Source organism: Trichoderma ghanense (assembly GCF_004382785.1).
Source record: "Trichoderma ghanense strain CCMA-1212 chromosome Unknown scaffold_19, whole genome shotgun sequence".
In the NCBI taxonomy this organism is placed as follows: Eukaryota; Fungi; Ascomycota; class Sordariomycetes; order Hypocreales; family Hypocreaceae; genus Trichoderma; species Trichoderma ghanense.
Genome location: NW_027395682.1, coordinates 1 through 17,272, shown reverse-complemented (window position 1 = coordinate 17,272; position 17,272 = coordinate 1). Strand labels below are relative to the sequence as shown.

The 17,272-nt window shown below is 53.5% G+C and overlaps 5 protein-coding genes across 5 annotated transcripts; 3 read left to right on the top strand and 2 right to left on the bottom strand.

The window, feature by feature from the left end:
- Positions 1 to 1,295: 1,295 nt before the first annotated feature.
- Positions 1,296 to 3,551, bottom strand: CCMA1212_009800 (uncharacterized protein; the record flags this gene model as incomplete). Its single annotated transcript, XM_073706868.1, has 5 exons — positions 1,296 to 2,114; positions 2,177 to 2,287; positions 2,346 to 3,267; positions 3,395 to 3,407; positions 3,494 to 3,551. The coding sequence occupies 5 exons, from the start codon at positions 3,549 to 3,551 to the stop codon at positions 1,296 to 1,298; spliced, it is 1,923 nt and encodes a 640-aa protein (XP_073554631.1).
- Positions 3,552 to 4,182: 631 nt separating this feature from the next.
- Positions 4,183 to 5,689, bottom strand: CCMA1212_009799 (uncharacterized protein; the record flags this gene model as incomplete). Its single annotated transcript, XM_073706867.1, has 6 exons — positions 4,183 to 4,414; positions 4,456 to 4,582; positions 4,703 to 4,908; positions 4,956 to 5,359; positions 5,402 to 5,464; positions 5,543 to 5,689. The coding sequence occupies 6 exons, from the start codon at positions 5,687 to 5,689 to the stop codon at positions 4,183 to 4,185; spliced, it is 1,179 nt and encodes a 392-aa protein (XP_073554550.1).
- A 790-nt stretch (positions 5,690 to 6,479) lies between these two features.
- CCMA1212_009798 (uncharacterized protein) lies at positions 6,480 to 7,973 on the top strand (the record flags this gene model as incomplete). Its single annotated transcript, XM_073706866.1, has 1 exon — positions 6,480 to 7,973. One exon carries the CDS (start codon positions 6,480 to 6,482, stop codon positions 7,971 to 7,973), a length of 1,494 nt encoding a protein of 497 aa, XP_073554551.1.
- A 3,664-nt stretch (positions 7,974 to 11,637) lies between these two features.
- Positions 11,638 to 12,168, top strand: CCMA1212_009795 (uncharacterized protein; the record flags this gene model as incomplete). Its single annotated transcript, XM_073706865.1, has 2 exons — positions 11,638 to 11,828; positions 11,928 to 12,168. 2 exons carry the CDS (start codon positions 11,638 to 11,640, stop codon positions 12,166 to 12,168), a joined length of 432 nt encoding a protein of 143 aa, XP_073554563.1.
- Positions 12,169 to 14,855: 2,687 nt separating this feature from the next.
- Positions 14,856 to 15,829, top strand: CCMA1212_009794 (Carbonic anhydrase; the record flags this gene model as incomplete). Its single annotated transcript, XM_073706864.1, has 3 exons — positions 14,856 to 15,315; positions 15,405 to 15,576; positions 15,640 to 15,829. 3 exons carry the CDS (start codon positions 14,856 to 14,858, stop codon positions 15,827 to 15,829), a joined length of 822 nt encoding a protein of 273 aa, XP_073554552.1.
- Positions 15,830 to 17,272: the final 1,443 nt, after the last annotated feature.

Here is a 17,272-nt window from a genome sequence, read left to right as displayed (position 1 = left end):
CAAGGTTCTTCGGCATGTTCGCCCATCTCGTCGACTTGGACTCTGAGGCTCATGCCAGGTGCACTCACACTCTTTGACACCTAGTCCACTGCAGCAAAGTGCTGTCTGCATGCACTTTGGACAGGGATAATCTCTTCAAGTCATACGGACCTTGCCTCCCCTTGCTCCCCTCCGATCCTGGGCGCCTAGTGCACCCAAGCAACCCCTCGATCCCCAGCATCCCATGCAGCTAAATTTAGGATATAAAAGCTTGGCTCGGATATCGTCCAGGTTCTATCGACTTGGGGTTTGATGCGAATCTCATGAAACTGCCCTCACTCTTCTTTTGCTTGTACAGGTTCCAAGGGACCAAGTCAATCATTACTAATCTTGTGATAGGCAGCCAGTCCACATGAACAGTCCCTGGAAAACAAAAGTAAACAACAAACAACTGGGCCGATGGGGGATCATATTAGTGCATGGCCAATCCAACACAGTACAACCGGAACCCCCGCGTCGTCTCCAGTTCTCGCCGGTACGTACCTCCTCCCTTTCTCATGCTCCAGCTGATGCTAAGCCACCTCGGCTGGAGCTCATCTGGTAACATGAGACCACTTACCTCCTTATTCGAAGACTGCCTCTTCTCAGCGGCCAACTCAATCAGAACAACATCTACAGACTAGTATTCAGCATACAGAGGCTTTCTTTCCTTTCCCTTTCCTATAATCAACGATTCAAACCCCCCCAATGGCACCACATCTGCTCGTACGACCCAGCATCGTCTTCAGGCTATTCTTCCATGTCGTCCACCAACCACTAACACAGTCCACTAATGCAAATCGTATTCCTCGGCCTTCTTTACCCATTTCGTGAATAATAACCACTAGCATCACAAACTTCGTTTATTCTCGCCCTTCTTTTCACGGCTTGTTTGCTCTTTCTTTGAAGCGGATATCGGGTATTACCATCTTCTCCCGAGTTTCTTCTCCTCCCACCATGGAATCCGATCATGTGATCATCGTCCCTCAAATACCATGGCCATCACAAGCCTAAGGGCGCATAACGACGCAGAATACGTCAAATGTATCCGGATGTTCATAATTTGTTGCATTCCTTACTTGTACATCATTTTATTCATGGTTCAGCGCTAAATGGATATCTTCGCCCACCTCCCCTCTGCTAGCATCCCCAACGCCTCACTCCAAGAAATCAAGTACCGCCATCTGACTCCTGTACGCCTGTCCAGCTCTTCATAATGTGGAAGCGCCCCTGACCAATCCTCCCACTGCCTGCAATCAAATTCTCAAAACGCTCTCCTACCCAAAGACAACGGTAACGCCCATATCTTGGCTGACTCTTCTCCATAAATCGCTCCTCTGCTCGCCCAAATGTATCATCAGATCATTCTCATCTTCACCAGAGTCTGCTCGTCTCCAGACCTCTTCGATGATGCACCTTGCTCGCTCAATGTTCGTCATGCCCTGTCGTTCACATACCGCCGCGAAAGCCTGCCTGGAAAGCTCTCGATCGGCTTCGTCAACCGCCTCGCAAGAGGCTACAAACAGCGGCCACAGCAACGCCCCCATGGGGCCTTTATTCTTGACCGTTCCAACACAGTGGGTGAGGCTGATGTGCGCATGGTGCTGCACCACCGCATGGCGCCGATCGTAGCCGTAAATGTTGCGGTAAAGGTAGACAAAGCCAGAGTGCTTATAGGCCATGGCGCTGTTGAGAATGCTCTGCATCTGCCTCTGCGCTGAAACCCCAGCCAGGATGGGATTCTCCGTATCCTTGGGCAAAGATTCCTCTGCCGGAAGCACCCACTCTTCCAAGGCAAGCTCTACCGCGGAAGCTGTCATCTCAAATTCTGCTCGCAGCATCGCCGTCTCTGCTTCGTCACCCTGCATCTCAGCCAAAGCAAGTTTCCGTTTCAGGCCGCCCAGGGTCGAGAGTCGGTAGATGATGGGCCACAAGGAAGTGGCCATTCCAAGCAGCGTGTCCACGTTCCCATCAGGGACGGTAGCGCCGCGACAATTGACGGGAGGGAACATGGCCAAATTCCCGCTCTCGGGCGCAGGTAGTAGCGGTGTGGAGTCGAATGATAAGGCCGCAATAACATCGTAGAATCGAAATGCCTATTGACAGAGGGTTTCCTCTTAGCTAGGATGCGGTAACGTTTGTTGGGCTGTAGACTTACCCTTTCCAAGAAGACTGCTGTCGGGTCAGCCAGCGCCTGACTGCTACACATGACTGCCAAGGCCCCCTTCAAGTGACCGTCGACAATGTTTGAGCGCCCGCTCTGGACAAGCTGTTGAGAATGGTTAGAGGCTCGAAGTGGATACGAGGAAGCCACAAGAGCGACTCACCACTTCGTAATAAATCAAGAGGATGATTGCGGCCAGTACTTCGTTCCTGTTCGCATCGCACCCCTTTGCTAGCAGAGCAGCCAAGCCGTGGATCGCTTGGCTGTGAAAGTAGACGCTCTTCTCGCTATTGTGGACACCTCGGTGCTCTAGATGGGCACATGCCAAGGCGAAGATTGCATTCGAGACCGCCGGGCTCCTCTGGGACATGGGCAGAACAAGCCGCTGGAATGGGTTGCCCTCGTCTTCCCGCAGGACGATGAGATGGGACAGCACGTTGGTGAAGTGAGCAATCAGGGCTCGCCTGTTGGTTTGTTGGGTGAATTCGGCAAAGGCCGGCATCCTGACCTCGATTGTAGGAGACGCAAGTGTTGCAGGAGCAATCATCGCGAGAGATGGAGGCTGTGAGTCAGGGTTGGAGGTGGCCACATCCACATCGTCGGGGGAAACGAGTTGGCTGTCATTGTTGGTGTCGTTGCCATCTTGTCCCTCGTCCTGCACGGGGCTAGTGGACGCGTTGAAGCCAAAGTCAACGGTGCCCAAGCCAACGTCCTGCTCAATCGTGTTGGCGGCCCAGTTGGTAAAGATTTCATTCAACAACCCTTGGTTGTATTCGGCTGGCGACGCGGTCTGGTGCATGCTTCCGTCCACTAGAAGGCTGCTGTCAAACCCCGTGTCGGAGCACCACAGTGACGTCTCCCAGTGCTCCAAAGGTAACCGTTTCTGAGAGGCTCGAGATAGCGCATGATTCGCCAAGAGGGCCGTCGAGATGTCGTCCAGTGCCGAGTCGTCGAATGACTCTTGCCTGCGCCGTTGGCGGGGTTTGATGGGTTCATATATGCAGCTCTGTCCATGGTTCTGGCAGCGACTGCATATCGGTCTGACTTCATCGCACTTCTTCTTCTGTGATGCGGATGTTAGAGAGCTACAGGGGATCTGCAGTCAACAAGAATGGTAGTACCTTTTCTTTGCTGTGAATAGGGGTCATGCGTTAGCGTCTTCGATTTTTTTCCATAGAACAGTCGGGAAGAGGATATCAGAAGTCGGCTTACCAGTAATTGCATCCTGGAGTTCAGCGATCAAGATCATCAGTACGATTTGCATCATCAATGACGCGCCAAGGTGAGCGGCGCAACACCTGTCCAACTTACCTGCCCTGGAACGGCGCTTTGGAACCTTTGGAGGTGCAAGCCGGGTATACAGCAACATTTTGAAGTCTTCAGAAAGATTTCTCTGGTTTCTGTTGGGGGATTCAAGACTCGGCGCGGGAAATTTGGCGTGGCAAGAGGCCTCAAGAGCCCATCATCTACTGACAAAGGCTTATAACGTGACAAGGGCGCTCTCGAGAGTTTTGAACGGCTGGCGCTTTCGAACTGTACGTGTGCGACTAGAGCAAAAGCGACTCGATTGCCGGTGATGGCTTTGCCGACGAGACGGTCAATGTTCCGGCCGCGTAAGGTGTTGGCAATAATGAACTGCCTCTACGGCGGATAATGTCGCGGACGAAGACAGGTGCGAAGGGCGTCGAACGCAGATTGGCGGGCCGGAGGATTGACGAAGGAGCAGACGAGCGGATGAAGAGAAAAGGAGCAGACGAAGAGAAAAAGGTCAGCAGATTGGAGGCTGCCGTCGACAAGGTCGATTAGCCGTTCTCCAGACCCTTCCCACGACGTCCCACTTTGTTCGCCTCACAAACAGTTACCAAACCAACTCACGTCACGCATTTCTTCACCACGACACGACGGGATAGGTGTTCGACCCGACCGGCTCAAGCCACGCTCAAGGCACCGGGGCCCCCTCGTCGTTGCTAGGCCCGTTGGAGGCGAAAAGGTGGAGGCCCCTATGCGGGGTTGGGACGAGCAGGCGCTGTTGAAGTTCGTGTGGTCTCAAGCAAGGGACGGGCCAAGCTGCAAGGACGGAATACTCCTACGGTTCTTTCAGCCCGCCCTGCATAAGGAGAGGCCGAGAGAGAGGCACGGTGATGATCAATGCTTGGCGAGTGCCACGGCCGTCGTTCCCAGTTCTTTGTGAATCCGTCAGCCGGGACAGCCGCGTTGTCGGCGTTCTGCTGCCTGCTCAAGAGGTGCAGTGCGTTGCACGAGAACGAACAAACCTGGGGTACAGCCAGTTCTTCTCGTACAGTACTGGCCTCTTCTCCGCAGCACAGACGGAGAAATGACCGGTTCCGGTATGATTGGTCGCGAGCAACCACTCGTCTCCTCTCTTCTCCCCAGGCCCCCCTGACATTGGCCCACGAGAAGCAAGCTTTTTGAGTCAGCCATGGGGCTGCTGGAGCGGGGAAGCGGGTTTGGCTCGTGGAGAGGACCTTCTCCACGTTTTTCTGCTCGCCGCGAGTCTACCGAGGGCCGGGAACGCGACGCCAGCGATTGTCGATGCGACGGACGGCGGATGGCGGACTGAAGAGGAATCCTCGTTAGCCTGTGTATGCCTTTCCTCGGAAGAGAAGGTCGCAGCAGCAGCAGTATTGATGCGTGAGTACACAGTACCGGAGACGGTTGAAATGCCGTGAGTCAAATCACGTTGGTTGTCCTCCAGAGGCCAGAGCCTGAGTGGCTGAGGGTCAAGTCAAGTCATCATGCATGGATGCTATACTTGCTTGTAGGTATCGACAGCGACGGGTTGGCCCTCTCGCCGAGATCTATTCTATGCTTGACACAGCGTCTTCGGGCGTCTGCTGTCGCGTGAGGGGGGCCGATCTCTTCGACATGCCCGGCACTTGTTTGTCGCTTCTTCCTCTGTCTCCTCGTCGTCGGCCGACAGCATGATGGTATGTCATCCAACCGCAACGTCTCCATAATGCAGCCGCCGCGGTTGTCACTCTCTGTTGGTTGAGCAATGGCCGGTCGGCTGTTGATGCTTGGTGATGCCTGGCCAAAGCTCTCAATACCGACTGACGGCTGTTTGCTGCAGCTCTGAGTGGGCAAAATGGCACCTTCGGTTGGCTCCTTCCCGCTCGGCTGCTGCGCATCATCATTACCCCGGTTAGATAATGCGGCCTTATGACCTTATCAGAGAGGGGATGCAAGCGATGAAGTTACATGTTCCTCTAGTGAGGTACGAAGCATCTCAAGAGCAGAATTTGCGCGGAAGGCACATGCACCCTTGGGCAGTCAGAGCAACGTATCATTGAAAGTCAGTGATGTGGCTTCATCTCTGCTTCTCTGGGCTTCCCATCTGACAGCATTGTCAAAGGAGGCGTTCGCATTGCGCTGCCCTGCCTCAGCTGCGTCGTCCCCTATCCTGCTGCCAGTCGACGTGGCTGCAGCGAGGCAAGCCTTCTGACACAGAAGACGTGCAGCCTTCTGACACACAAGACTTCGGGCCATGATCTATATTTGGCACACTCGACTGCAGTGGGCTGCTCTCCCGCAGCGTCGCATTATTGGCGGCCTTGTGCGATGAACTGCCAGAGGGTGGGGGAGAAGGACGCTCGACATCACCAGACGGAGGCCACGATTGGCACATCAGCCGGGAGCCACGCGAACGGCTCTGGGGCAGCCAATGGAAGGGACTGACAGCGGCAAGGGTCGAATGGATGCAGAATGGGTACTGCTGCCACACTGCAGACCTCAGCCTCGGTGCTGATTCCTGCAATGAAACCACCCTCGACTGCTGTGGTGAGGAACATACTGACGGATGTTCTCGAAGCCGGGAGCCCGCCTGCTTGTTGGCTGGGCTCCTGCCAGCATCTCCACCGGGCATTCGGCGGTAATGCACTCGATCTGCGATCTTGGGCGCTTATTCCATCTGATACTATACAGCCTCGACGTTCAGCCTCGTGTATGTAGCTGCCGCATCACGACCAGACCTTATAATCGCCGGCCCCCTCGTTGCGTCTGGTGGGCCATCCGCATACTGGCTTCATAAGACTGACAGAAACTTCTCCTTGGGACTCAATAAGCGCTTTCGGCCAGATAAAGAGTTCAGAGTTGTCTATTGCTGTGTGCTTGGACCACGCCAACGGGACGCTCTCCACCGACAGCCCTGTCTATAATACCTCTTCTCCCCCTTTCAGCCATCCATCTTATCCCGGATGATCAACACTACATCACCTTTCCTATATCAACCGGCCGGCCTTAGGTGATCTTCTGCGGCCGACGTCAGCCATCAGTCATTATGCTCGTGCCAGCCTCTGCAATTTACGGTTGGGTCCTTTTTGCGGCAATCCATGGCTTGTACGTGGACGCCCTGGCTATCAGACGGCATGGCGGCATTCAACAGATGGCCGAGTCATCACAGATTGGACAGTCTGCCACTTTAATCCGGCGCAAGACCGAAGCCTGCGGCGCCAACATGAAGCTGTGTCCGGCAAGCCTGGGTGGAAACTGCTGCCCGGAAAGCTACGACTGCACGCGGAACGGCTGGTCCTTAATAACGAGCAGCATCGAGACTCCCTCCGCATCATCATCTCCCTACTCATGCCCGACCGGCCAGCACCTATGTCCGTCGTCTGTTGGCTTTGGATGTTGCCCTGATGGGCTGGCTTGTGGTGTCAGCCGATGCTATTCCACTCCGCCAGTCACCGAGACGATAGTGACAGCCATGACCAAAACGGCAAGCGGCACGATAACCACAACCACCGCAACTTCAACCATTGTCAGGAGGGCGAGTACCCCGACCGGCTTTGGCGCCTTGGATGGCCGGACCAATGACAACAGTGACAGCCAAGCAGCTGACTCAACGCCTACGTCTGTCCCGAAGTATGTGCCCTCGTCGACTGAGACCGACGGCGATGATGACGATGAGGAGAGTCTCTCGACGACTCAGCTGGGAGGCATCATTGGAGGGGCCATTGCCCTGCTCGCGCTGGTGATTGCTGCGGCTTGCGTCATGATCCGCCACATCGACAAGCTGGCCGCGCAGATGTCTCGAAAGTCCGTTTCATCCCGATCAAGGACGGCCACCAAGCAGACGAGTCTGTCAAGTCTGAACAGCAGAAGCTCGCGGACGGACTCAACCACCGCGTCAACCCGGCGCTCACATACTCGTCGAAAGACCAGATCTGAAGCCCGCCATCATCGTCGGCGGCGCAATGGTTTTATTGCGACAAGATCTGGCGACCTCTTGATACAGGGAGCGCATGGGAGGCAAGAAAGCTTCCGGGATATTCCGCTCCAAGTCCTGACCCGGAACGCCAACGGTAGTAGGGCTGTCGTGCCTGATTCAAGGCATACGGACATCGTATCGCCCACGGCTATCAACGATGTGTCACCGAGGCAGCTGAGTTCTCCGTCGCCGCTCAGCATGATGTCGACAGAGCTTGAGGCAAGCTCGCTTGCACAAGAATTGGCCGGGACGTCCAATGCGGCCACCCTGGCGGCGGACTCGCTGATACACAATGCGCAAGACATTCCGCCCACTGACCTCCCAAGAGTGGCCACTCGGCCGCCGCTCGCGTACCAGTGGATGAGGAGCATAGGCTTGCTCCGGGAATCAGAGGTTGCGGATCCGGATGACTATCGGATTGAGGAGGAATCACATGGGTTCTACGGATCCAGGGACCATGTGGCTGGTCGCACCGGACTTGGAATCAGCTATACCGAGATGAGAGGAGGCATACCCGGGCACTACTTTTGCCCTGCGGCGAAGAGGACATGTGGAAGTGTATGATTGTACTATACGATTGCGTGCTATAGATTCCTACCTTATCTTGATTTCTTTTTTTTTGAGGCGTGCTGTTTTGTTAGCATCGCATACCACGGCGTTATTCCTATATTGTACTATGGGCGCACATAACAAGATATCAAATTGCATACGCTCTCAGCTGAGAAATTTGGGTGCATATAAGATGAGTCCCTCATGGCAGCACCACATTACTTGCATTCTCATGTTGACAACTTTCATCAATATCTCAATACCAACATTACGTCCGAGTCAGATGTGGCAGCTTGCCAGCCAATTGCAACTGGCGCTAGCTTTACAGTAAGCAATACCACAGCCCCCTTGCATCAAATAGGCCGTGTGGCTCAATGGCAGAGCGTCTGACTACGACTAAGTACATCAGGAGGTTGCAGGTTCGACCCCTGTCTCGGTCAATTTTTTGGTGTTTTCTCGCGACCCAACTCGATGTTGCAGGTTCCTCTTGTTCACTTTTTTGCACTTTTTTGCACTTTCTCTCTTCCCCCGAGCTGCCTGTCTCGATGTCTCGGGTAGGTAGTGTTGTGAGACATCCAGACCACACCGTGCAGTGACTGCGGATGGAGCGATGTGATATTTTCTGCATTGCAACGAATTTCTACAGTGCGATGCGATGCTTGAAGAATTTGCGTCGCAATCTGTGCGTTTCTTCAACGCAAGGGGTACTGCATATGCATGCGGTAAGAGCCAACATCAGCTCCCCACATGTCAAGAGTCTGCAGTTGTCGCTTCAATGCAGGGCATTCTTTAGCAAGCGACTCGGCGTTGCTCTCTTTGAACAAGCGAAGGTCTTCCCCCCCCGCCTGTTCTCGTCTATCTAGATAAGCGACAAGATGCCAATCAACAATTGAAGCGAGGGAGCACATCATCATGATTCATCCCAACTTTTCTCGATTGCAGGGTAGCGGGATGCAAATTCGTAGGTTGACAATTTGACAATTTGCCGTTTTTTTTCTGTGCCCGTGCTACAATCCTTGAAGCGGATTTCGAGCCCTGGAGCATATCGAATTCAACTGGCCGTGTGGCTCAATGGCAGAGCGTCTGACTACGATCAAGTACATCAGGAGGTTGCAGGTTCGACCCCTGTCTCGGTCAAGCATTCTTTTTTTGTCTTTTTTGCTTAATGTTCCAGTTGTGTAGTCGTTCTTGTCTGACTCATCAATTGTTTGATGTTGATTAGACTCTCGTGCTCTTCATCTGTGTCTTTCAATCTGTTCCTTCGGATCAAAGGGGGTCCCAGCCGCTTGGATGTCATAAAATTTCTGTCTTGTGAGACATGTCCTGAATCAAGCGCTGGGTCCGGCGATCGATAAGCGTGAGGACTGCCCGATTCGGCTCGGATGCTGCCGGGATGGGGTCAAAAGTATGTGGCTCATGAATTGGCACATTTGCGTCAGGGCCTGAATCATCGGTCAATTTAGACGTGTCGTTCTGTGGTCCGTCTTATGAGAATGTAGTATCATCTCTTTTACTGGCACTCTTCCCAAATACGGAGTACCATTCACTACTGTCCTTGTGAATAGGTAAGTCAACGTAGCAGAACAGTAGTCACCATGCTGTTGTCCGACCGCCCACGTGCTGCTCAGCGACGGGTCGAGCACCGAGAGGCCTTTGAGATGGCTCTTGGCACACACACATGCATCTCAAGGTCCCCGGTGCATCGCGTGTAGCGGCATCGGCTGGATTCCGACCACATGCCATTACAAGGCAGCCGCTTTGAGACGGTTGGACTGGGGGCGAACAGAACACCGAGCGCGAGAGGGAGAGAAAGAAGACGACGGGAAAAGAAAAGCGAGATGAATTTGGTCAGTGTGGACGGGACGGCTTTTCCGTACTAAAAAAACGAGGGTATTACGCGTGGCTGCCACGTGCGGGAGAGGACTTTCAAGCAAGCCATTGCGAGAGGGTCTTTTGGTGCTGGAGACGGACGGGTGATGAGCATGGATGCATTGCCAATGGTCATCGTACGGGCAAGGCATGGATTCTGTAAGCATGTTGCCCCCCCGGTTGATGTTTGGAACGGTGCCTTGGCATGGGAACTTTTTGACGCCTTTGTGCCCCCCCTTGCTGCGCTTCTTTGCATGTCTTTATCCGGCAGCTTGGAAGGAATCTCTTTGCTTCTGTTCATCTTGCTTGTGATTGGCACTCTTTTCGTTTTTTTTTTTCGTGTTGATGGCAGAGCTTGGGCGATGTTGAACTGACGCTGGGGGCTGGTTGGGTATCTAGAAACTCAGCTCGATGGACTCCATCATCCCGTCACCTGTCAGAATGGCCGCAGCGGGCTGTAGCGCTGTCAGCTGCTCTTTAGCGGTCTCCAGCACGCGGAGGGCCCCGCTGCAGAAATTGGGCGCGAGATTTTGTCCTCCAGCCAGACACAACATGAAGCTCATTTCCACCTGCATCAAATCTTCGTTAGGCTATAAGCTTGACGTCTCCCCCCCCCCCTTTGATGACTGCATGTGGGCATCTTGGCGTTCTTTCAGCTTTTACTCTGAACAAGGAACGGACGCTTCGTACCCTTAGGACACTGACCGACGCACGGACAGACATCTATACGGCATATGAGGGGAGTTGCCGTGTCCTGTGACGAGTGGCCGACTAGCCGTGCTGTTACGTGGCCGGTGGTGAGACTTCGTATGTCCAGAACCCATCAACATGTCCATCATGACTGGATCTGAAGCCCGGCTTCCTTCTTGATGTGCTCCTCGTCGGCATCCGAAGCCTCACGCATTGTGCCTTGTCGCCATCTGAAACTCCAGACTCGTGGATCTGGATGCCGAGTCTACATGTATGTGAACGCACCCACAAGGCGCTCAAGCAGGACATCAAGACAGCACAGCGCAGGGCAGAGTCTGGCCTGGCCTCGCGCTCTCGCTCTCGCTTTCTCCGGGCAACGGATCCTACGGATACGCTTCCATATTGCTACCTCCCATCCTGGAAAGCGTTGGAGTGATGGGGTCGTTGTTAGCAGCTGACATTAGCCGGGGGGGCGCTCTCTATTGATTGCTCAATGAACATTGACGGACAGGGGCCCTGGCCCGTCTCACAGGCACGGCTCGTCAATAGCCTGGCCGATGCTTGGCTGCGCGCAAGAGGCAGCATCGTCTCCATCTTCTCCAACGCGGCCACCGAACGAGGGGACTACGCCCTTTTCTGCTTCGTTTACTCTCTGTCGTGGGCTTCGCCCCCAGGCATTGAGTATTGTTCACCACCGCACTATGCATAGCGAGGATGGCAGATGCTGATGACAGCTGCCAAGGAGCCGGACTGCTCGCCATTCCCGCCTCAAGCCACCGTCCAGCTCTTATACGAGCAGGTGGAAATGGCCTTTTGGGAGGCTGTTTTCCCAGGAACTGTTGCTAGCCTGGCAGGGAGGCCATGCGCTTCCGCCTCGGCTGGTCGCCGTAAGCATCCGCAGGCATTCGTGCAATGGGATCCCAAGCCCGGCCCTGGTCCGGGCCCGCCTCCTCTCCTCCAGGTTCGGCGCTTTTTGCTTGCTTATATAGACCTGCGGTCTCACTCTGTCCGCTCAGTAGCCCTACTTCTTTGTGTTCCTGTGCCGGCCTGCCTTGTTGTCTCAGCCTCAAGCTCATTACAACATACGTCTTCCCTCCAGACAAGCCCAAACACCGCAAGCATGAAGGCCGCTGTTGTCCTGTCCTTTGTTGCCGCTGCCATGGCTGGCCTCATCAACGAGCGAACCAACGGATGCAACGCCGACAACTGCGCTCGTGCCGTCACCGGCACCCGCGATGGCCTCCTGCCCATCACCTCTCGCCAGTCCGACTGCTCCAGCTTCATGCAGGCCACCGTCACTCCCAAGGCTACGTATGTCCATCGCTGCTCTCCTCATACGGACTCTGCAGCAACAATCAAGGATATCCCCGAGATCCAACCAAGCAGCTTATTGCTAACAATCCTGTCTAGAACAACCACCATCACCATCACCGTTGACCCCGAAGTGACTCCCAAGGCCAAGCGCGTCGCTGCCAACGCTGCTCCCGTCACAGTCACCCCTACTGCCATTCCCAACTATGCCGACCCTTGCGACGTTGGCCACTACTCCTCTGCTTGCTCTTGCTGGGGCATCCACGCCACCACCGTCACCGCTTCCACTCCTACCCAGACCGAGATTGTCACCGTCACTCAATCCTATTGCGAGCTGTAACGGGGCCGGTCCCAGGAAGTGGTGTGAGGATGAGTAGATTGATTCAGCGGAGAGGCTACAAATTGGCCAGCGAGTTACGGGCCGGAAAACATGCTGTCACCGGCCGACAGAAGGCTTGCTGTGACAGAGGCATGGCCCTCACCTTTATTTCAGCCACGTGCTTGATACTCACGAGGGTCGACAGATGCAAAAAAAAAATATAAAAAAAAAAAAATAGGAGGAGGCGAATTGCTGGTTTATAAACCTTGTTTAGCGGGCAACACAAATACAGACCCTCGCGTCCCACATCGAAAGTGCCGATATACTTGGGTTCTCATACGCAACGTCTTCAACTTTAATAGAATCAGAACGTGTGTTATTGACTGAACATGCCTAGTTGCCCGAGTTACTCCAAAGTCTTGGAATCATACTTGTGCTCGAAGAGATCCTCGTGCTTTGGCGTAGGACTCACAGGGTTGAAGAGACAAGATGATCTTTTGGTTGGCCTATATATAGACAGAGAGTAGCGCCCCGTTGCAGCCTGCTCATCCGAAAAGCCCGAGAAGACGCCCAGGGTCAAGCCAAGACCAGTTCGCGGCTTCCGGTGAAGCTGAGGCCGATTGTGAAACCCTTCAACTTGACTAGGGAGGGACTGCCAAGATGTTTACTCTGCTCCAATCACGTACCGGGTTTTGACGCAACCCTTGAACACCAAATGCTAGGTAGGCATTGCAGACAGATAAGCTGGATATAGCGAGGCTTGCATGAGGATAAGTGCTTTAATTGGTCATTTGAAGGCGAATCTACCGAGTTTGCGAGATTTGGCGACATGCAGCGTACGCAAAGGGGCTTTCTGATTGATTGTTGTAAGCACCATTTGAGCTCCGTATGCGGACCTTGAACAACATGCAGTGCTCTACAGACACTGTCGAGAGCGTTACGCTATTGTCCTGGGAGATGGAAGAGGCATCGAAAAGACCATTGACTAGAGGTTTGAATGAAGATGAAAATCAACTCGAGGTCAGCATCTAAGGTAGTTGAAGACGTGGCAGCTATAACACCCAATCCAGCACATTTTGCAAACATAGAGTGACTATCAGGAACACTTCTACTATTATGAAGTCTCCCCCTGCATCGCCCCCAAAGGAAACAGCATCTTCCATATGCCCATCTCCATCTCCATCTACATCGCCAACCTGCGGCCTCCGCCAAACGATGAATACAAGCAACAACATCGAATAAGCCCCCCGCGCATCCTGCCAAGAAAGGACCTTGCCCAAAAACCCCAGCTGGAACATGCCGCGTCATACAGACATAAAACAACGGCATCAATTCAATGCATCCCCCCAATCCCGCCATGTGACAGGCCCGGGCTTTGACCCACGCAGGAACGGACGGCATGTGGCAGCACTAACGCGGACTCGGCCGCTGCAGAATCGATTGGGAACAACCAAGTTGGAAAATCTTCAGCGCTCTTCATGGGGCTTAGATCAGGCGCCGCGGTGGCACAACTATTGCCGCCGCAAAGCCGGGAAAGGGGGGGAGCCATCACCTTGAGTCGAACTTGGCTTTAAATACGCCACTTTTTTATACATGACGACCTCATGAAGGAACATCTTCAACTTCACAGATAGAATCACTATATCGAGACTCGGCACACAGAAGCCAGGATCAAGAAGCATGGTTGATAAGGATGTCAAAACGGTAGCCGCTCGATCTGATACATTGCTTGACCCATCCCATCCATGCGCAAGACAAGCTTAAAAATAAAAGTGTTTGACGACTGTCTCATGGGGATGCTCCGGACTCCACACAGACTTCAACGTTTCCAGCCGACAGAGTCTAGATTGTTTCATTTTTTTTGCGTAAGCATCTTTAACTCGAAATGACAATCTCGACGTGAATCCGGGTCTCCGGGGGCCGAGATGGAGAACTGCCTTTGGACTTAGCCTACGAGGGGACAATGAGCACGGAAGCACGAAGAGAGAAGAAAGAAAGGGGCAACTGCCGGACTCCAAAGTGACTGGATTTGACGGAGAATGAGAAATACATAGGCTGTAGTCGATTTTGAATGGTTCGCGCCGGCGCTTGATGCTGATGAGCGATTGACATGCCATGCAATGTGGTGCCAAACCGGCAACGGCACCAACCCGTAAGCCGCCAAACCCCGTAAACTCGAATTTCAGGACTTCTCCGAGTTCGTGCCTTGACGCCGTCGTCGCCAAGCTTGCCCGGGGCCATTGGCCAAGGTGACGACTTGTTTCCGCTCTGGGCTTCAAGCTTCGAGATTGGCTGCCAATGGCCGAGTTCTGCTCCCGGGGGATTGGCACTCCGGCACTGGACTGACACGAGGAGTTTTGGGGGGTGGCCGGGGGTTGAGGAGGGCTAGAACGTGTAGAATGCATGCGAGATTTTTAAGTCAGATGTAAGCTCCGTCTCCTATCTGCCGGGACTACAATTAGAGCCAGCAGTCCGCCTTCTTTTTTTGCGTCTTCCTTGTCCTTGTTTCTTTGGTTAATACGGGTTGTTAATCAGACTACATCAAAAGACTATTCTGTTGTTTTCTGTCTTTTAGTTTTCTTTTGCTTCTCACTTTCTGTTGTATATATATATACTTATACTCTATATTCCTTTCCTCATCCTCACTCTCCTCCTACTTTACACACCCTCTCTATATATCACCACCACCACTGACACAAACGCCAACCATGCCTCGCCTCGCCCACCTATCCCTCGCCGCCCTCGCCCTCGCCGCCCCCGCGCTGGCAGCCTGCGACTACGGAACGCACCTCAACCCGCGCTCCGAGGGCGGCGCCGTCCCCATCAGCACCTTTGGCTACACCGCGCTCGACGGGCCCCTGAACTGGCACGGCCTCAACGCCACGGCCAACGCGCTGTGCGCCACCGGCAAGCACCAGTCGCCCATCAACATCGACTCGTCCATCAAGAGGATCGAGGGCGGCGCCGTCGAGTTCGTCGTCGATGCGTATCCGTTCGGGGCCGAGTTTGAGAACCTGGGGACCACGGTCGAGGTGCCTGTCAACGGGACGCTCTGGGCCGATGGCAAGATGTATAGCCTGGCGCAGTTCCACTTTCATTCTTCGAGCGAGCATCGTGTGGAGCACGAGTACTTTCCCATGGAGACGCACTTTGTGTTTTCGGCCCCTGGTGAGTCTCTGCCATGGGTTCATATGCAGCCCTATGAGATCCATGTTGAGTACGTCTGATGTACTGGTTACTGACTTTGTCCCAAATAGACAAGTCCACGGCTGTCGTCTCGTTCTTGATCGAGCTCGGCCTGCCCGATCCCCTGCTGACGGCCGTCTTCGCCTCCGTCGGCATGATTGCCACGCCCGGCTCGGCCACCACCACGGGGCCTCTCGTCTTTGCCCCTCTCGAGGCTCATCTCAAGTCTCACCCCATCTTCACGTAAGCCCCCCCGTCCCTTCCTTCACAAGTGATCTGTAACTTTGTTGGCTAACACTCATACAGGTACTCGGGCTCTCTGACGACGCCTCCTTGCTCCGAGGGCGTCACCTGGTACATCAGCAGCAAGCCTCTCCAGATTGACGAGGCTACGTACCACCGCGTCAAGGACGTGATCAAGTTCAACTCTCGCTATACGCAGAACACGCTTGGCGAGACCAACCTGCTCCAGCACGCTGCCACTCTGCTCAAGTAAGCCCGGTTGGTGTGATGGGATGTACTCTTTTGGCTCGGACATATATGTGTATACTATCTGGTTTTGGTGTATGTTGAAGGAGTTTGCATGGATGTATATTTTGGTGTATGTAAGGTGTGTGGATATGAGGGACAGTCGCTGGGAGACTGTCGTTGCTGGCTTATTTCGTCCTTTTGCATAAAGATGAAGCGTAATATACCTAATGTTTGTCTTTGAACTAGCCATGTCTTACTGGGTGTGATACTCGCGCCTCTTTGTAAGAAGTTCGTATGGAGGTAGTGTTGTGTAAGTGAGATCCAAGGTCATTTAGTGAAGCCGAGTTCAGCCCTGAATGAGGTGACACCGTGCCACTGAAGCTCACATTGACAGTTTATATGTATACTCATGTTCTTAAACGGGGCAAAAAAAGGAAGGAAAGAAAAGGAACAGCAGAAGAGAAGAGAAAAGAAATGTCGCACAGAAGGATTCATAAGGCTTAGTGATGACTCGAAGACGGCCAAGTTGCACAAGGACTCGACGACCTCGGATGACTCGAGAGTCCAACCGTTCAAGGAGGCACAAGATCGGCAAGATGCCGCCTTATGGGAGCGTCACAGGCTTTCCAAGTCCTGTAAGGCTGGTCACTAATACCATGTCGGCTGTACTCATTCAGATCCATCCCTCTTAGGAGCAGCTGTCATCTGCAAAGAGGATTTTAAGTTTACAAGTCTGATGGGAAGCGTGCCCTTTGTCGGATGTGGGATTACCTAATCCGGAATAGCGATGCGGGAGAGGCCGCGAAGGTTCAGTTGATGGAATTGGAGGAACCCTGATTGACGAATAGTACAAAGTACAGAAGAGATGAAGATGGTTCATATTGCATGTTTGGCGGTCATTGACTTGGGAGATGGGCAGACAGTCGATGGATCTGGCGGTGAAGAGTGTTGACGTGCTCGCCTTGCTGGGTTGAGGCTAGTTTGTCATGCGCCCATGATGAAGAATCCACAAGATACACGCAAGGCAAACAAACACATGAGCAAATCAATCAATGAGAACAAATGCCGTCAACAATTGGGACGCGACAAGCATCCAGTGACGATCAATTCAATTCAACGACATCTCCAGGTGAACCATCAACAAGAGCCGTTGCCAAGCAAAAGTACATGAACAAACAACAACTTTCCACGATCCGCGTCTCGTCAATCGTTTCATGCCCCTGGCCAGCAGAAACCTGGAATTTGTGGACCGCGTACAGGTACAGGGGGTGACGAGGCGACTTTGTCGACTTGCACATGTGAGGCATCGACCGATTGGACTTTAGGCAGGAAAGAAGAGAAGGGGAAAAAAAAAAAAAAAAAAAAAAAAAAAAAACGAACCATTGGTTTTTGCTGCTGCTGCTGCTGAAGATGGGTGCGTCTGCGTCCGTGTACACGGCAAAGTGCACGTGAGATTGGAGCTACCGTG